The sequence below is a fragment of the Mytilus californianus genome, unplaced genomic scaffold (genome assembly GCF_021869535.1).
Source record: "Mytilus californianus isolate M0D057914Y unplaced genomic scaffold, xbMytCali1.0.p SCAF_11, whole genome shotgun sequence".
Lineage (NCBI taxonomy): Eukaryota > Metazoa > Mollusca > Bivalvia > Mytilida > Mytilidae > Mytilus > Mytilus californianus.
In genome coordinates this window covers 46,764,999-46,785,440 of record NW_026262593.1, presented here as the reverse complement: position 1 = coordinate 46,785,440, position 20,442 = coordinate 46,764,999, and the positions used below count along the sequence as shown (strand labels likewise).

The window sequence follows — 20,442 nt, the reverse complement described above, 5'->3', positions numbered from 1 at the left end:
CGACTGAGTAAGAAATTGTTAGGTTTACAAGGTTTCTAAATTTTATTATTACCTTCGTTTCTCAGAAACACTGTTGCATGGGTTGATCTTAACTTTCGACCGTTGTCTTCAAATAACGCTTATTTACAGTGATCGATAGTTCTACAATATTGTTGTTAACAATTTCAAATAACTTTCCTATGTGAGTAAAGTAATTGCCTAAATATGATGGTTTTATTATAGAATTGACATGTGCAGAAACATCTCTGAAATGTTTTAAGACATGTGTTGCGAGTATGATTGATTACTTAGAATGCAACAGTACCACCATTATGAAAGAGTAATCAATATTATAGTTATGTGAATTTTGGGTCCTCAATGCTCTTCAAATTCGTTCTTTATTTGGCCTTTTTAACTTTTTTGATTCGAGCGTCACTGATAAGTTTTTTGTAGGCAAAACGCTCATCAGGCGTAAACAAATTAAGCCTGGTATATATGATGAATTAATGATATAACTTCATTAACAAGCCAGAAATATTTCACATCGGTTCAAAATAAAAGCGTATCGCTTTACTACTGGTTAGGGGAATTAGTCAAATATTGAAAATAGCAATTATGAAAACAAGAGAATACAATACTCGCTCCTTTAAAACCAATGATCATATTTTTCCAGCGTGTTCAGAACCTACTGATGTCATGAATGCAATGTACACAGTTGAAAAGTTAAACAGTACCTATACCGTTATTTATAAATGTAATGATGGATTTAATTTACTTGGAAATGGTGTTATAGAATGCCAGTCTGATGGCAGCTGGACAGATTTTCATTTTATTTGCACACGTTAGTATTCAATCAAATAATACATGTATTAATTTACACAATTAACACAAAACTAATATAGAACAAAATACACGTTTGAGTTACTTTGTAAAGTAAACCATTAATTCCTTAATGCTGCCTTGACGTATTAAGGACGTAGCTAAACTATCTTTTCAACGGAAATTGGAATTTATTAAAATAAAATTTGGAATTCGTTTGTCGCTTTTAAGAAGTTTTCTTCCTGGATAACTTTTAAAAAAGTATGATTTTACAATTGATTGTCAATTGAGAATGCCTCTTTTTTGTTTTTTTATCAGTTTATTGCTTGGTTTTATTTTCACATTTTTTAGTAGTCATCATGTGTAGTAGAAATATAGACTTTAGAAATAATCGATTGATTGATATAATTATGTGAATCATTTTTATTCGTAACTGCTTTATGATCTTCCAAACAAGTGAACAATTTGAGTTTGTTGCAGAAACGCTTGATGTTACTTATCACCAAGGTTAAAAGTATTTGGATTGTCAGATATGGCTGTCTATAGGACTTTCTGATACAAACAAAAGCTTTAAAATACAAATGTAAATCATTGTCATGAACAGGTACCTAACGGACTCTATTTAGAACAAGCGATGATATGCAATGCATATTGCATTTTCACAGTGGAAAGCACTGTCTTTTTCTTTCCTTGAAAGTTAATCGGGGCAAAATGTATTATATAAGAATGTGAAAATCTTTTGAAGAACTGCTATATTGCATTCGTAGTCTTATGTAGATTATTTTTTAATATATTTTTTTTTATATATTCTTAGAATGTACAGATCCACCTGAAATCCAAGATGCCACCTTTGAGGTAGTGCATGGTGATAATAACGTGGTGTATGAATGCAATGTAGGGTTACATTTAATTGGAAGAGAAAATATTGAGTGTCAGTCTGATGGAAACTGGACAGACCGTTCATTCATATGTATTGGTAAGATAAATATCAAGTATAACGCAATGAATTGTTTTTTTTAAACCAATTCAAGGTTAGAAATTTTGTAGAATCGGAATAAATCTATTTCAATATTAATTACCAGATTCATTTTAATTTGAAATTTATTTTTAATGACATTTTTAATTTTCATTTACTTTTGACTGATCCAGTGAAACTTAATCAAGTTGGTTATACTTCTTAAAATGTGTTGCTAATGTGAATTTTAAATTTTAATGCATAAGTGCAACCATTGTAAAAGAGTCATAAATATTGCTGAAAAAATCAAATAATTTCATGTACAACCAAGAAAGACATTTTTTTAACAATGAAAGCGTTGCGCTTTATTTCCTAGTTAGAGGTATTTCGTCAGGTATTGAAAATAGCAATTATAAAAACAAGAGAATATACAACTCACCCCTTAGAAATTATTGATCATATTTTTTTCAATATAGTATGTTTAGAACCAGCTGATGTCATGAATGCAATGTATACAGTTGAAAAGTTAGACAGTAACTATACCGTTATTTATAAATGTGATGATGAATTCAATTTACTTGGGAATGGTGTCATGGAATGTCAATCTGATGGCAACTGGACAGATTATAATTTTATTTGCACACGTTAGTATTTATTTCAAAACAAAACTGATACAGAAAAACACTACACATTTTATTCACTCTGTACATTGAAGCAATACATACTGAATGCAACCATGACTGATTAAGACCGTATATACGTATACACATACGGAGATGTGATATGATTTTCAATGAAAAAAACTATCCACCAAAGTTTAGATGAAGTGGATGTAATCAACTATAGTCAACAGTACGGCCGTCAACATTGAGAAAAACCAATACCATATAATCGCCTATAAAAGGCCCCCACATGAAAAGGATGAAACAATTGAGAAAACTAACGGCCTTATTTTAAAACAACACAATTTACAAATACAAATATGACAGACATGAACCAACGGCAACCACTGAACTACAGGTTTCTGACTTGGGACAGGCAAATAAAGAGTGTTGTGGGGTTAAACAAGTTTGTGATTGCTAAACCCACATCCTAGACTGTTGAAAAGGGCTTAACTCATCAGATCGATATAAAGCAGAAAAACATCTCAACAAAAACACAAACCGAACGTGGCAGGGATTTATACATCCCGAACAAGAAAGACACAAACCACAGATCTGAGAGTACTTGCAGTTACTGACAGCTAGTTCAAACCCATAAAACAACTAATAAAAATATCATATATCTCAGACTAAAATATTAATCAGTATACATCCAACATTGCTACAATACATTTTCAATTCACAGGGAAGTTTATTTGATAGAAACTTCTGAATTCTCATATGGCTTTAAATAGTTATTAGACCCTTTAGGTAGAATGTTACAAATAACTCCCGGTTAACAAATTGAATGTTTCTGTTTTTTGTTGTTATCAGTTCATTGCTTTTGTGTAATATTCAAAAATTCTTAGTAATTATCATGTGTATGAAAAAATACAGAATTTTAAAAATAAACGGTTGATTGATATATTCTACGAAAAAAGGTTAAGCAACACATCTGACTTTAAGTGAAACAGAATCGATTTATCTTTTAAATTTGCATTTTCTTAATCTTCAATCATTTGTGTATTCAGAAGTACTACAGTTTTGTTCGTCAACTTTCAGACAGCTACACTGTTCGCACACTTTGCGGTAAGGGTCAAAATTAAAGTTACAATGATCTAGTTAAAAAGTGCATACAACGCACAGATGGCATAACGGATTTCATATGAACTGAAACTTACATTTCCCTCGCTGGTAAAATGATAGAAAATGGTGATGGCTACGTCCCCCCACCCCAACCCGCCCCAAGACTTTTATCAGTTAAGTCTGCCGCATATCTTGACTTACATCTAGAAATTGACAATGGGGGTCGGATGAAAACAAAACATAACGACAAAAGAGATGACTTCAGCTTCCCAATTGTGAATTTTCCATTTCTATGTAGCAACATTCCAGCAGAGTATATATCTCCCAATTGATACGATATTCCCGGGCTTGTTTTTCCTATCATGATTTCCTTGATAGAGGATTGCTGCTCACAAGGAAGCTATTAAACCAAGAGTTACAAATGGTGAAGTTGAAGTCATCCCTTCGTAAATTTTACGGACGCCATCACGAGTTGGTTGGCCGTTATGGAATAACCGTTTCACAGATGATATCGGATATGTTCCTTATGTCGTAACTACAATACCCTTCCCTACCGAATTAGACTATTTACCGGATTTGTAATAACATAAGCAACACGACGGGTGCCACATGTGGAGCAGGATCTGCTTACCCTTCCGGAGCACCTGAGATCACCCCCAGTTTTTGGTGGGGTTCGTGTTGCTTAGTCTTTAGTTTTCTATGTTGTGTCATCTGTACTATTATTTGTCTGTTTGTCTTTTTATTTCTGGCCATGGCGTTGTCAGTTTGTTTTCGATCTATGAGTTTGACTGTCCCTCTGGTATCTTTCGTCCCTCTTTTATCATATTATTTTTTTAAATTTTTTTTTTATTATTTCAACGTCCTTTAAAACAGGAATGCTGTTAATTTCAGATTATTTTGAACATTCTCTATAAAGATATGTGGCCTCAAAGGTTGTCCTTAATTATTCGCAAAACTTTCTATGAGTAATATATGTGGAATTTATGCTATTCGTAACTGTTGTATGAACAAGTGAACGATGAGACTGGATGTTTAACGTTATTCATGATGTCACTTCATTCAAAGGTTTAAAAGTAGTTTTATTGTCAGTTATATCTATTTATTGAACTCTCTGATAAGGCTCAGAAACATCCAATTCCAAATTTCAACCATGGTCATCGACAGATACTTGACGATCTCAATTTATTACGTGCAATGTATTTTCACAACGAAAATCATTGTCCTTTTCCACGAGGCAAAATGTTTTACAAAAGAACGTGAAAATGTTTTATAAGACTGTTTTAACGCATTCGTAGTTTTGTATCGGTTCTTCATAGAAAAACACTATGTTTTATATTTAGAGTGTACTGATCTACCTATAGTTCAAAATGCCACCTCCAAGATAGTGCATGGTGATAATAATGTGGTTTATGAATGCAATGTAGAGCTAAATTTAATTGGAAATGAAAATATAGAGTGTGATCCTGACGGAAACTGGACAGACCGTTCATTCATTTGCATTGGTAGGTTTTATATAAAAGTTTACTCTGTGATTCCAGGGGAATAAGAGTCTTGAATCTCTATAGATTAATTTTAAGACTGATTACCAAATTCACATTTAACAAAGTACAAAGATTAAACTCTCATGGCTTAGACAAATTACATATTGTTTTATCTCTACTATCTCAATACAGGGTACATTACGACTAAATTCAAAAGGAAGCATTGTTGTTGTTTTTTTAAACTCAAATTGATGTCAATGCAATGCTTCTGAATTGAATTAGTACATTATTGTTTGTAGAAGTTGTATGTGAAAGTAAACGTGCCTGATACATATTCATCTATCCCACGATGTATGAAAAGGCAAACGTTTGATTTCAAATTTATTGTTCAATGAAATGTGTCTTAAAGAAATTAACAACTATAGGTCACCGTACGGCCTTCAACAATGAGCAAAACTCACACCGCATAGTCAGCTATGAAAAGCCCCCAAATGAAAATTTAAACAATTCAAACAAGAAAAAACCTGTCCTGATTTATGTCTAAAACAATGAACAAAAAACAAATATGTAGTAGAGCAATAAACGACAACAACTGAATTACAGGCTCCTGACTTGGGACAGGCATATTCACAATGTGACGGGGTTGCCCCTAATCTGGGAGAGTGATGTAACAGTACAACATAAGTACAAACTATAAAAATCAGTTGAAAATGGCTTAACTTATCAGATCGGTACAAAGCATAAATACATCTAACAAAACTCAGACAGAACGTGGCAGGGTATTTATACTTCCCCACAACAAAAAAGACACTAAGTACAGATCTGAGAGTACTCGCAGCTGCTGATAGCTAGTTTATAGGTTGGACTTTGAAAATACAGCTGTTTCACAAACCACGCCTCTTTTAGGGAGAAATTTAATATTCATAGATATTTTGTTTTGTTCGCCTTCTGGTTACCAGATATGATCTTTATGCTTCATCTCGAAGAGACATAACTTGAGATTATTACTAGTATAAATACCCAAGGATAGCGGATAAATTGAATTCTGATGAAGACCCAAAGTGAAGGGAGGGGTAGTAGACAATTTTAGTATAAGTTTAAACTCTTAGAAGTTTGAGGAATATAAATGAGGAAAACATGCCGCACAGTCCTATATTTTGACCTTTGAAAAAATAGTGCATACAAACTGTCAATTCTAGGATATAATTTTTTACGAAACCTCATAATTAAAGTGGAACAGTTTTAGCCGTAAAAGGAGTGCAACCTAAAGCCAAAACAACTAATAATACATCAAAGACTCAAATATCAATCAGTACACATCCAACATCCAATGGATTGCATTGTCTATATTTACAGAAGTGCAACCTAGAGCCAATAAAAACTAATAAAAAAAATCATACATCAAAGACTAAAATATCAATCAGTATACATCCAACATCCAATGGATTTAGGTGATTAATCATTTTAAAAGCCAAAACGACGGGGATTTAAGCATCGATGGGTCAACATACGGCCTTCAATAATGATCAAAACCCATGCCCACACATAATGAAATATGAAACAATTCAAACAAAATAACCGACGGCCTGATTTATGAAAAAACAATAAACGAGGAACAAATATAAAAGATAGCATTCGACGACAACCACCAAATTGCTGGTCCCTGACTAGGCACATAACTTCATTATATTGAATGAAACAACACAATTGTTTGCTTTTGTAATGTTTGCCTGAATTAGAACTGTTTGCTAGAACACATATTACTTTAAATACCATTTATACATTATTTCGTCTGTTAATGTACTGTTAAAAAATATTGTTTATTAGAACCAGCAATGCATTGCTACTGCCAGTCATAGATATCCTGATCCATATTGGTCAAATATTTCGGGAATCTCGGTTAGTTTTACTTTTTAACTTCGTATTTGATTTGGCCTTTCCACTGATTTGATTTGAGCGCCACTGACTGGTCTTGTATACATAAAAGGCACGTTTGAGGTACCAGATTTTAACCCTGGAGACTCTGAAGAGTTTGTATAATTAAAACATAAGGATAGAGAGAGATGTAGAATAGTGTTTATGGAACTTAAATTTATTAAATAAGGTTTATTTCCAGAATGTACAGAGCCACCCGCAGTTCAAAATGCCAGCTTTAAGGTTATGCCCGGTGAGAACATTGTAGTGTATGAATGCGATTCCGAATTGAATTTGATTGGAAATGAAAATATAGAATGCCAGTCTGATGGAAACTGGACATACCCATCGTTCATATGCATTGGTAAGATACATATCAGATATTACGCTATACAATTTAAACAATGACCAAATTCCTGGTATTGCAAACATATATTTTGGCAAACATGGCAAGCACAATGTGGTACAGTCTAAAAACTATAAGGTAATAATTATGTCTTCGTCTTTAATCTTTTTTTTGTTATTGTTTTTGGCTGCACTCTTTTCAAATAAATAAGAAAACATTGCACTTAAAACAACCTTTAAACATAATTTTACACCAAGGCTTCGTAAATCTTTCATTTTTCAACCATTGTTTCTACCGCTGCATAGGAAAAGAAGTTTTGATAAGATAAGTGTAACACTGATGTCAATATTTGTTGGAAATTATGCATACATTTATACATTGTAATACATTTTGGTGTGTGTACGATAGGCAATACAAATACTTTAATGTCAAACTCATTTTAGTGAAAATGTTTGCGAATCCTTATGAACTACAGGATAATAAGGGACTCCAAAATTAGAGGATTTTTTAAAAAGTTTTTGGAGTTTATTTTTCGTTTGTTCAAATTACATACATTTGTATTTCTTCATATGGAAAACAGATTTGTTTTTGTTTCATCTGGTAGCATCTTCAATTAAATTACACATCTGTTATTGAAATTTAAGGAAACCAGCACTGCAAAAACAATAACTACATACATATTTAAACATATTAAGTGCTTCATTTTGAAATTTAGTCGTACATCAGTACGATATTACGTTTATATCGTATTTAAATGCGCTTAGTTATAATAGTTCTATGATTTGACCGACATAGTAAACAAAGTTAGTCCTTCACACGTTTCATATAAATTTAATTCAATATATCTGTTGTTGTTTTAAAGCATGTGTTGAACCTCCTGTTGTTGAAAATGGTACCTACACATTCGAAATGTTTGACAACAATCATGTTGCCAGATATAGATGTGTTGATGGTTTCAACTTAATTGGAAACGATGTAATAGAATGTCAATTAAATGGTAGCTGGACAGATCTTAATTTAAAATGTACAGGTAAGTGATGCATGTAAAAAAATAAATTTTGGATGTCTACGTTTCAAAAATGTGTAAATCTTCTTCAAAGAAACCAGGTTTTTACTTAAAAAAATGGTCGAATCAATTCACTGTATATTTAAGATACGACAGTTATTTGATAATCTCAAAGATACATACCTGATAAATAATATCACATCTTAACAAATAGTAAATGTTAAAAAGCTATATTTTCACAAAGTCAAGATCATACAAATAAAAAATCAACAAATGTGTAAGGCTTTTAATATTGTACGCCAGAAGCGCGTTTTGTCTACAAAGGTCTCCTCAGTGACGCTCGAAAAAAAAAAACTAAGGGCCAAATAAAGTACGACGTGAAAGAGCATTTAGGTATTCTGTTCATGGGGGTAAAAATCATTTGTATTTCAAACATTTAAATATATATCGTTTATTCGATAATTATGAAACATACAAAATATAAAACTCTAAAAACACAATGTTACAATTAAAACTTTAAAGGCAAATATAGAAAATTATGTGGGTAATTCAATGGGATAATACACCAAAAAGGAGAGCTGAGTTAAAAGTATCTGCTTAAACTGAATGCATTGTGTAGTATGGTTACTTTTGACATGTGGATAATCTTGGCTTTTTGAGAATAACAAACTCATCTATTATCACGAATTTCTCAAGTTATGTGTATTGCATTATCATTGGTGATGAAAACCCTGAAAAACATTACACCGAACTATATATGAACGAAGTAATTTTAAACAAAGGTAATATATACCAAATGAACTCTATTTTTATAAACCATTTTCAAAGAATCGTTAATATCTTTTTCAGACTGTCCTGATCCACCAAATATAATGAATGCTGCTTTAAATATAAAGGATATTCGTCACGATGACGTAGATTTGACGTATATGTGTAACGATGGTTATTATTTACTTGGTTCGGAAACTATTTCATGTCAAGCAAATTTATCCTGGTCTTCACCCACGTTTGTTTGCACAGGTAGATATATCTATATGTATATACCAATAAAGTGTTATGGCATTTTGAATTATAAGATAGATTCAACTTATTTCATTTGATAGCAATGTTTAAACCTCAAAACAAAAGTATAACTTCAAATTAATTACATCAGTACAAATGTTCATTAAAAAGGAATCCGTAATGGTATCATAATTTCGTTCTTATATATAGTTTTAAAGAGAGATGAAAGATGACAATGAGACATTCAAACTCATTAGTCAAAAATAAATTGACAACGCCATGGCAATAAATGAAAAACATCAAAAGACAAACACCAGAATACAAAACACAACATAGAAAATTAGAGAATAAGCAACACAAACCAAAACAAAACCTGGGGGTGAGCTCGTGTGCTTCGGAAGGGTAAGCAGATCCTGCTCCATAATTGATCTGAGGAATATTATTTGTATTGGTGATTGTATTATTTGAATTGATAACTTTTAGAAAGAGGCAGTATATACTAAAAGGGACAATCACAAATGATAATTCAAGGAAATAAAAAAGACCGGTGAACCGAAAACCCACAAACACTGCATAGAAATTTTAAATTTACTGAGCAACACGAACCCTACCATAAACCGGATATGATCTGAGGTACTTAAGTAGGTTCAGCAGATTCAATTCCATGTGTGGAACCCGTCGTGTTGCTTGTGATAAGTACAAAATGGGCGTTAAAGACGACAATGGAAAAATATCTGATAAACGGAATAAAAGCTATATCTTTATGCAACGCAATATATTCAACTTCGAGTTCAAATACTTATACATCATAGGCTTGCAAATTATTCAGTCACACAATATCAATAAAATAAATGTTATAATGATTATATATATCGAAGCTTTTGTGTATAATCCCAAAAATATATACATATATTTCAAAATTTCAGGATGTTCCAATCCACCGAACGTATTAAATGCGACTTTAGAATTTTTGATTGATACAAACAATACAATATTCTATTATAATTGTGAAGAAGGATCACATTTAATTGGGAATAGCAGCATTATTTGCCTCTCTTCAAACAATTGGACGACACCTTTGTTCAAATGCAGTGGTATGATATTTTTTTTACTGATATGAGTAATAGTTATCGTTACTGTAATTAAGAGGAAAAACACGAAATAAAAGTCGTCAATATATAACATGTTAATAAAAAAAGGTACTGTTGTTATTTATTTTTTATATAATTGTGCAATTATACGCAATAATTTAATCAAAAACTCTTTAAGTTGGTACACACCACTAAAGGGAGATAATCAGCTGAACGTTTTAATCACGTTCTATTGTTAAGGAAATATTAAGCTTCTGAAAATTCTCAAAATTAGTGTTTGTCAAACTGCTATATATCCAATGAAGTTTTTCCGATAAAGTGTGTGGTTCAAGTTTTTTTAAATTAAATATTTGTCAAAGGGTCAAAGTTAATATTTTTGTCAAAATTTTATGAAAATTAAACGTGCCACATTAATTTTAGTCAAGGTGTTTGGTACCACCTTAAAGACTTGTATGTTTAACATTAGTCAAAATGTATACCAATTTCTAAAAATGCACACTTGAATAAATAAACATAGCGAGATTGGGCGAAGAAAGGATTTTTTGAAATGTGTTCAAAGTAAATGAGACACCGCAAATGATTCACTGCATTATTTTTTCAAAAGTATGTCGATAAAAAAATATAACAAAATTACTGAACTCTTAGGCAAATTCAATAAGGGGAAGTTGAAAACGGACAAAATCAAATGCTATTGATCAACGAAACAAGTAAAAAACAACTGCAAACGAGAAAACGATATGTATAAAATATGAACGTTATTATATTTTTTAATACATTTACTGAACGTAGCTATACTGCATTCTCATAATACTAAATTGTATCAATTGTGATGCCGAGAAAAAGGAAATCCATAACATACTAATTATTTGTATTTTTTACAGATGATACGTCGGACACATAAATTTTATAGAATGTTATAAAAAAACTTTTTGTATTCTATATTGCGTCTATTAAACAGTTTTCAAACTTAACTATTTAACTTTGGATGAAAATAAACATCTCAAAGATATACATTTGAACGACTCTCTTCCAATAATGTTAGATGCAGGTCTAAGAGTAAAATAGTCTTCAAAATAACATCCTCAATAATCAAAAAAAAAATTTATGAAGACAAGAACTTGGTTTCATTTTTCAAGAAAACGAGACAACAATATGTATTTTCTTCGTAAGTCCTACTTAAATTTGAATTGTAGAATTTTTAAGATAGGAGAGCGTATTTAATCTATAGTCATATTTCATTCGATTAAAGATTGTTCATATCCGCCATATATACAGAATACAACAATAGAAGTTGAAGTTGTTGCCGGCGATCCTGTTGTCAAATACAGTTGTTTATCTGGGCTAACACAGATTGGGATCGAATACACAGTATGTGAAAATGACACATGGACGTCACCAGCATTCGTTTGCTCTGGTATGTTGTCTGTTTGTATTAAAAAGTGGAAATACAAGGACTCAAATGTAGGCAAACAAAATTACCGACAAACCCCAAAAACACTACATATATCAAACGAAGCTGACGAGTTAATAGTTATAAAACATAGTTCTATCTGATGTATATCGATTAAAAATTATTTTGAACATCAACAATCAATTTTCCTATAGTGTCTTTTAAAATTCATCTAGTTCAATTGCAGATGACCATGTCGCCATCAGATGATAGATTTTATTCATTTCGGTATAACCTATACATGCAAAAATATTCAGTCATGCCATTTGGTTTCTTTTTATAAAGGTATTTTCGATTAAAAAAAAATAATTAAAAAAGACATATACAACGTGTTGAGCGAACTCGTGACTGATGACCAGGATTTTATTTTAACAAAAACAACAAAGTCTTTTGTAATATCTTTTAATCAAAAGCTATAATGATTTCTTTTAAAAAAAAAGAAATGTCCCATGCCTTTGCATATTAACGTATAATGTATAAACGTACCCTGGTTTTCGATTAAGTATACAATTGAAATAATAAAATTGCGTGAAAAAGGGAAATTCCAATGAAGAATGTTTTCAGAGTGAATACAGTCACATCAAATGTTTAACTTCATATTCTCTTCAAATGTATGTCGGAATAGGAATACACATTGTACGCGTAATTATATATCTTTACTTATAATACTGAATTATATCAATTTTGATGACAAGAAAAAGGAAATTTATACTCTGCGATGGAATTATGACAGTTCATACTAAATTTTCAAATATTTGTCCTAATTGTGTCAAATGAACTGTGTTTTAACAAAATTGATTAACACTGAGCACAGATGTACATCTCTATTATATATATCTCAACTACTTTCAGTACAAAATTCAGATGTGGGTCCAAGAGTAAAATTAACTTTAAAATAACTTCCCAAATTTGTTAAATCAAATTCTTGACAACTGTTGAACCGTTTGTCAATACAATTTATCAACAATGTATAATTTTGTCAACAGCCCTCATATAATAGGTGTTTTTGCATTTTCCTACATTGCATAGTGTCTAATATATATAGATATTTTATTAATTTAAGCTTGTCCATATCCACCACATACAGAGAATACAACAATAGAAGTTGAAGTTGTTGCCGGCGTTCCTGTTGTCAAATACAGTTGTTTATCTGGGTTTACACAGATTGGGATCGAATACACAATATGTGAAAATAATACATGGACCTTACCATCATTCATTTGCTCTGGTATGTTGTCAATACATATATATATATATAAAAAAGTCTAAATTGAAAACAACGTTCAAACCTATGAATGCGTTGGATAAAACCCGCAATTTTTATACGTGTGCATGCAAAACAAATTTCTTGTTAAAGGGGTCTTAATACAGCACAAACAACATTTTCCAAAAGACCAAAAAAGTGAAAAAGTATATTTTAACAAAACGCATTTGACTAACAGGTCGAACAACAAATGTTCTTAAACCCTGCTGACTGCCATTGGCGATTGCCAAATAAACGGATCACCGATGTAATAAATGGATCTTAATTATAAATTTAATACTAAACAGAAAACAATAAACTTGCGGAAAAGATGGTATACCGCATACAAAAGGTGCAAAATTAATGTTTTTGTACACCATATCCGGATTTCGATAATTAATGTCTCTTCAGTGATGTTAGGAATCGAATCGGTATTTGGAAAGCCATACAATTTACCTCAATTTAGGATAGACTCTTGAATTTTGAGGAGTCAAAATAGAATGAACGGATCATATAAACCCGAAGGCAAATATAATACAAGCCCAAACGAAAAAAATATAAACAAGTCTAAATTGAAAACAACGTTCAAACCTATGATTGTGTTGGATAAAAACTGCAATTTTTATACGTGTGCATGCAAAAGAAATTTCTTGTTAAAGGGGTCTAAATACAGCACAAACAACATTTTCCAAAAGACCAAAAAAGTGAAAAAAGTATATTTTAACAAAACGCATTTGACTAACAGGTCGAACAACAAATGTTCTTAAACAACCCTGCTGACTGCCATTGGCGATTGCCAAAAAAACGGATCACCGATGTAATAAATGGATCTTAATTATAAATTTAATACTAAACAGAAAACAATAAACTTGCGGAAAAGATGGTATACCGCAAACAAAAGGTGCAAATGTTTTGTACACCATATCCGGATTTCGACAATTAATGTCTCTTCAGTGATGTTAGGAATCGAAACGGTATTTGGAAAGCCATACAATTTACCTCAATTTAGGATAGACTCTTGAATTTTGAGGAGTCAAAATAGAATGAACGGATCATATAAACCCGAAGGCAAATATAATACAAGCCCAAACGAAAAATTATAAACAAGTCTAAATTGAAAACAACGTTCAAACCTATGATTGTGTTGGATAAAAACCGCAATTTTTATACGTGTGCATGCAAAAGAAATTTGTTGGTAAAGGGGTCTAAATACAGCACAAACAACGTTTTCCAAAAGACCAAATAAGTGACAAAGTATATTTTAACAAAACGCATTTGACTAGCAGGTCGAACAACGGATGTTCTTAAACCCTGCTGACTGCCTTTGGCGATTGCCAAATAAAATGATCACCAGCTGTAACAAAATGGATCTTAAATATTAATTTAATATCAAACAGAAAACAATAAACTTGCGGAAAAGATGGTATATATATATATATATTCAAAAGTGGAAAAAAAACAAGACTCATATACTGAATTGTAGATGTTCAGTATGCCGACATACCCGAAATATACTAAACATATCAAGCGAAGCTTAAACACTAATGATAAGTAAACACATTTTCTGTCCGAACTCTGTTTTAGCATCAAGATTCTAATTTCTTCAGCTGTCGTTTTGTTATTGCATTACATGGAAACTGAAAGATGATCATGTCGACATCAATTAAGAAATTGTTTTTAAATACTTAATCACATATTCAAAGAAATGTTCTCAGTGATGTCAGTTTGTTTGTTTTGATTAAGGTATAGATGTCGATAAAAAGATAATTAAACAACGCATTATGTAAACTCTTGACTGATGAATATGTGTTTACTTTAAACAATAGAAACGAAGTGCTTTGAAATAACTTTCAATCAAAAGAAATCATTATTATGGGGATTTAAATGTCCCATACTTTGGCATATTCACGTATAAATGTATGGTAATGTTTGATATAAAACACAATTGAATTCATTATATTTGTGAGATTAAGTAAAACAGGAATAATTAAAGTTTTCATGATAAATGCCGGCCATTGAAATAAACCTGATATTTTCGTCAACAGTATCCCGGCATAGAAATGCACATTATGAACGTATTTATATATCATTATAATTTATCAATTTAATACTAAATTTGTATTATTTTGCTGACTACTAAAGGAAACCAAAACCCTACTTACAAATTGTAACTATGGCAGATGATACTTAGATTTCAACTGTTCTTCTAAAATGTGTCGCTTGAACTCAGTTTTAAAAACAATTACTTACAGCGGGTCTAAAATAAACACCTAAAAAAATATATATTTAAACTCACCTTCAAAAATGGCAGATGCCCAGGTGTAAAATGAACTTTAACCGTACGATTGCTTATAATTGCTTACATCCACTTTATTTGAACTTCGGTGGATAGATGTCACATAGGTAATCATACCTCATCTCCTTATTTTTATATTTAAAATAACTTCCCCTACTTTGCGATTTGAAAGCAAATTCATGAATACGTTCGAACCTTTTTGTGTTCACAATGTTATAACAATGCTTTATGTTGTTAACAGTTTTTATTTAATTGGTATTTTAACATGTTTCGACATTGCCATAATATCCAATCTTTATAAATATTTCATTCAATTTAAGCTTGTACATATCCGCCATATATACAGAATACTACGATAGAAGTTGAAGTTATTGCCGGCGATTCCGTTGTCAAATACAGTTGTATCTCTGGACTAACACAGATTGGATTCCAATACACAGCATGTGATAATAACACATGGGCATTACCAACATTTATTTGCTCTGGTATGTTGTCTGAATCGTTTAAGAAAGTATAATTAGTTATAAAAGGTACCATAAACGTATAAATGTATATAATTATGTATTAGTACCCTGGTTTTTGATAAAATGCACAATTAAATTTGTTATATTAGCGAGATTGAGTAAACAAAAATAATTAATGTCTTTAGAGTATATACAGGCACTAAAAATTGTTAACCTCATATCTTCTTTTCTTTTAATACTTTATTGCACTGATCGTGATGAATAGAAAGAGAGAATAAACCCTACGAAGTGTTATGACTATCGCAGATGATACTACATTTTCACGTGTAGTTTTTAATTGTGTGACATGAATTGTGTTTTGACAATAGTAGTTTACATAGGACACAAATAAACATCTTTAATATATATATTTAAGGATTATTATTAAAGAATGTCAGATGTAGGTCTAGGAGTAAAATGAACTTTTAAAAAATTGCCCCCTATTTTCAAAGCAAATACATGAAAATGTTCGTACCGTTTGTCATTACAATATATCAAAAATGTATAATTTTGTCGACATGCATCTTTTGATTGGTATTTTGACATTTTTCTACATAGCGAGAGTATCTAATATATATCAATATTTTATTCAATTTAAGCTTGTACATATCCACCATATATACAGAATACTACAATAGAAGTTGAAGTTATTGCCGGCGATCCCGTTGTCAGATACAGTTGTATCTCTGGACTAACGCAGATTGGGTTCGAATATACAGCATGTGATAATAATAAATGGACCTTACCAACCTTCATTTGCTCAGGTATGTTGTCTGCATCGGTTAGAAAAATGAAAAAAGTAAGTCATCTATACTCAAAAGCAAAAGGACAAAATACAGACCAACGAAAAAAAACCCGCTATATATAAAGAAGCTTACAAGTTTATCATTAGTGCAACCATTTTCTATCGGAGGGTTGTCGATTAAAACAAAAATGGTTGGCACCAACCACTCTTTTTCTACATTTCATTCAGATGAAACCACAAGATGATAATGTCGACATCAATTTACTAGTTTTTTAAATACTTCTTCACATACATAAGTAAATTATTCAGTTATGTCGTTTTATCCGTTTTGATGAATGTATTATCGATTAAAAAAAATTAACAACGCGTTGTGCAAACTCTTGACTGATGAAAATAGGGTTTCTTCTTTAAAAAATGAAGTTTTGTGAGATATTTTTCATTCAAAATTATGATTAGTTCTTTTCTAAATTAAAATATTCCATTCTTTTACATATAAATGTATAACTGTAAATACTTTCTGGTTTTGATAAGATACACAATTGAATTAGTTATATTTGCGAGATTGAAATTTTTTTTTTATCTTTAGATTAAATGCAGGCACTATGAATTATAAACCTCATATTGTCTTTTGTTTTGATAAAGGTATTTTCTATTTTTTTTAAATCTATCAAAGCTCTATGCAAACTATACACTGATGAATACCATTTTTCCTTTTGAAAAAATGAAGTGTTGTGACATATCTGTCAATCAAAAGCTATGATTTGTTATTTTTTTTTAAAACATTAAAAAAGAAATGTCCCATACTTTGACATATAAACGTATAAATGTATATACGTACCTTGTTTTTCGATAGAATACACAATTAAATTAGTTATATTTGCGAGATTGAATGAAAACAATAATAATTAATGTCTTTCGAGTAAATGCAGGCCCTACAAATTATTAACATTATATTTCCTTTTCGTATAATATTTAATTGTACTTATTGTAATGACTAGAAAATGAAAACCAAAATCCTACAAAGGAGTTATAACTATGGCAGATTATACAACATTTTAAAATGGATTTCTTAATTACTTCACATGAAGTCTGTTTTGACAAACATAGACATATAAATATATATTTTAACGACTTTCCTTCAAAAATATCAGATGTTAGTGCAGGAGTAAAATGAACTTTAAAAAACTGCCCCCAATTTTCAAAGCGAATTCATGAAAACCTTTCGCACGGTTTGTCTTCACAAAGTATTAACAAATTGAATATCTAATTTTGCAAACAGTCCATATTTAATTGGTATTTGGCCATTTTCTGACATGGACATTGTATCCAATCTATATTTTTTTATGTTTTCTCTTTTTTATAAGATTAATTGTGTTTATATTTCAACGGTCGACAGGGTATATGTACTTGAATGTACATTTTACCTACCCCCGTTTTTTGCCGTTTCATTAGTCAAAACGTACCTTACAGTCACAGAGTCGCTTGATCATTTTAAATACGGCTGTTTTTTGCATAAGTCTTAAAGGGGCATTAGCTACAAGATATACAAAAATTAAAAAACATTTTTTTTCGAACATAAATGAAAGTGAAATAGTGAAAAAATAATTGACTTTTAGCAGCCAGTTTGGTTCAATTTTGTCAAAATAATCTAAAAAACATCGCTGATGAATGATTCGCTTGTAAGTGAATCCGTATTCATGTAACCTCCAATTTAACCCCTTAGCTGAAGATGGGTTACGCATGCACAAGGCGTGTTTAGCTATTAAAAGGAAAAGAATGTTCACATTGAAAGTGAAACTAGGTTTTACAATTTCGATCCACAAAAACTCATTCTTATACAAGTAAAAACGATGATTAACATATTTGTTAAACCTATGATATGAAATTAAACAGACCTTGACAAAATCCTAGTTGTACGTGTTCGCTATCTATTTATATTTATATTTATGTTAACATCGGGTTATATGACCGTCTGTAGTCTTTGGAGGTCACTTAGATGGTTAATTAGATGGCGTCTATGCTAAAATAAATACGAAATGCTAATACATATTATATAGTTCATGCATTGTAAATTTTATTTTATACTTTTTTATAATTTGGATATACGTTTTAGTATGTTATAAATCAAATATGAGAATTTGAGTCAAATCAGAGAACATGAATTTAACAGCTAATGCCCTTTTAAAAGCAAAAGAATATTCGAACTTCATTAGTTAATTATGGTTGTTTTTTTCAAACAGTTCTAATGTTTTCACTTGCAGAATGTGGATTTCCTCCTTCAAGACCTAATGCAACAGTTCTTGTAGAGAAGACGCAAAATGACATTATCGTAAATTATCGTTGTGACGATGGATTTAAAATTACTGGACTATCTACTTTGCAGTGCGAAATGGGCACTTGGATAATTGGCAATTTCACATGTGTATCCGAATGAAAAATATCACATTCGAGATATTTTAACAATTGTCAAGACTATATTGATTAGATAAACCATGATGACGACATTTCCATGTAACTAAAGGTTAAATGCATTTAGATTTAGCATGGTAGTTTAAAAGGTATCCATTAAAAAACAAAACGGATTTTGTATTTGACATCATTCGGAGTTGGGTTTTTTTGTGCATTAACAAAATCACAAAAGGAATTTATTTAAGTGTTTACAACACAACATCTGTTTTTTTTATATTACTTCAGTGATTATGTCATAAAGACAATAATATAGTAAAAGATATCGATATCAAGTTTTCATATTCGAAGAAGTACTGTCATGAATCAAAAGCGCCATTATGTTTTGTGTTTGCTTCAATTTTTTGTTATTCGTATTGTTAAAAGGATTTTAGTTACAAAGTAAAGTATATATATTAATAAAAACAGTATTAATAAATGTAGAACTAGTAAATTGAGACAACAGTAGTTTTCAATGTTCAAATCTCGTAAATCAATCAGAGAATAGTCAAGGCAACAAACAAAAGTTCAGGGAATCGTATAAAATCGCGAGACTGAGTAAACAAGTTTTAATGGACTAGAAGAAGGCAAAAAAACGCAATGTGTATATACGTCTATTGTGTTTCTTAATATATCGGAAAAAAATGTTACTTGAGTAACGATTGAATACTTGAATAACTAATTAATGTTTATTGTCAAGTATTGAATAATACATGTATATGCATGTATATTCAGTCAATAAAATTATTATGATATAAAAATATACCCTCCTTTGTACCAGTCAAACCAGAGTTTTAACTTGCTTGCTAACCAGATGACAGTCAACAGGAGTACATAGAACATGTAAACAATACCTTTACCAAAAGGGGTGGTTTAGGTACTAATATATAAATATGGTCATCATTGGTCTTCCTCTATGCAGTAGAAACCTCAGTGCTAATAAAAAAAAGAACGATAGTACTTAAGAAAAATTAAAAATTATAAGTCGAAAAAAACAGTTCACACCACGGCAAAAAACGAAAAACAACGAATTACAAATAAAGTATAGAAAAACACTACATACAAAAAAGTAAAATCACAAAAATACTGAACTCCGAGGAAAATTCAAAAAGGAAAGTCCCTAATCAAATGGCAAAATCAAAAGCTCAAACACATTGAACGAATTGATAACAACTGTCATATTCCTGACTTGGTACAGGCATTTTCTTATGTAGAATGTAAGACTGTGCAAGCGTTATAATTAATAAAGATCATCTAATAGACTATGCGGAATGCATAGATTTGTAGCCACGTATGGTAGGAATTAGAACTTTAAATCCGACATCACATATAAGGAGAGTGCCATGCTTTCTATACGTTAAAACCCTTGCTCACTTTCTACCGCTATCAAAATATTCCCGCATTTACCACTGTTACCTGAAATCTCCGCCTTTCATCTGG

The 20,442-nt window shown here is 30.9% G+C and overlaps 1 protein-coding gene across 2 annotated transcripts; it reads left to right on the top strand.

Annotated features, from left to right (window-relative positions):
• Nucleotides 1–4,826: 4,826 nt before the first annotated feature.
• Nucleotides 4,827–19,156, top strand: LOC127720181 (sushi, von Willebrand factor type A, EGF and pentraxin domain-containing protein 1-like). Of its 2 annotated transcripts, XM_052226652.1 has the most exons (10): nt 4,827–4,982; nt 7,078–7,239; nt 8,084–8,251; nt 9,077–9,247; nt 10,156–10,323; nt 11,570–11,734; nt 12,834–12,998; nt 15,630–15,794; nt 16,412–16,576; nt 18,819–19,156. In XM_052226652.1, exons 2-10 carry the CDS (start codon nt 7,122–7,124, stop codon nt 18,989–18,991), a joined length of 1,458 nt encoding a protein of 485 aa, XP_052082612.1. In that variant the 5' UTR covers nt 4,827–4,982; nt 7,078–7,121; the 3' UTR covers nt 18,992–19,156. The 2 variants fall into 2 exon arrangements, with proteins under 2 accessions (XP_052082612.1, XP_052082613.1); XM_052226653.1 differs by lacking the exon at nt 11,570–11,734.
• Nucleotides 19,157–20,442: the final 1,286 nt, after the last annotated feature.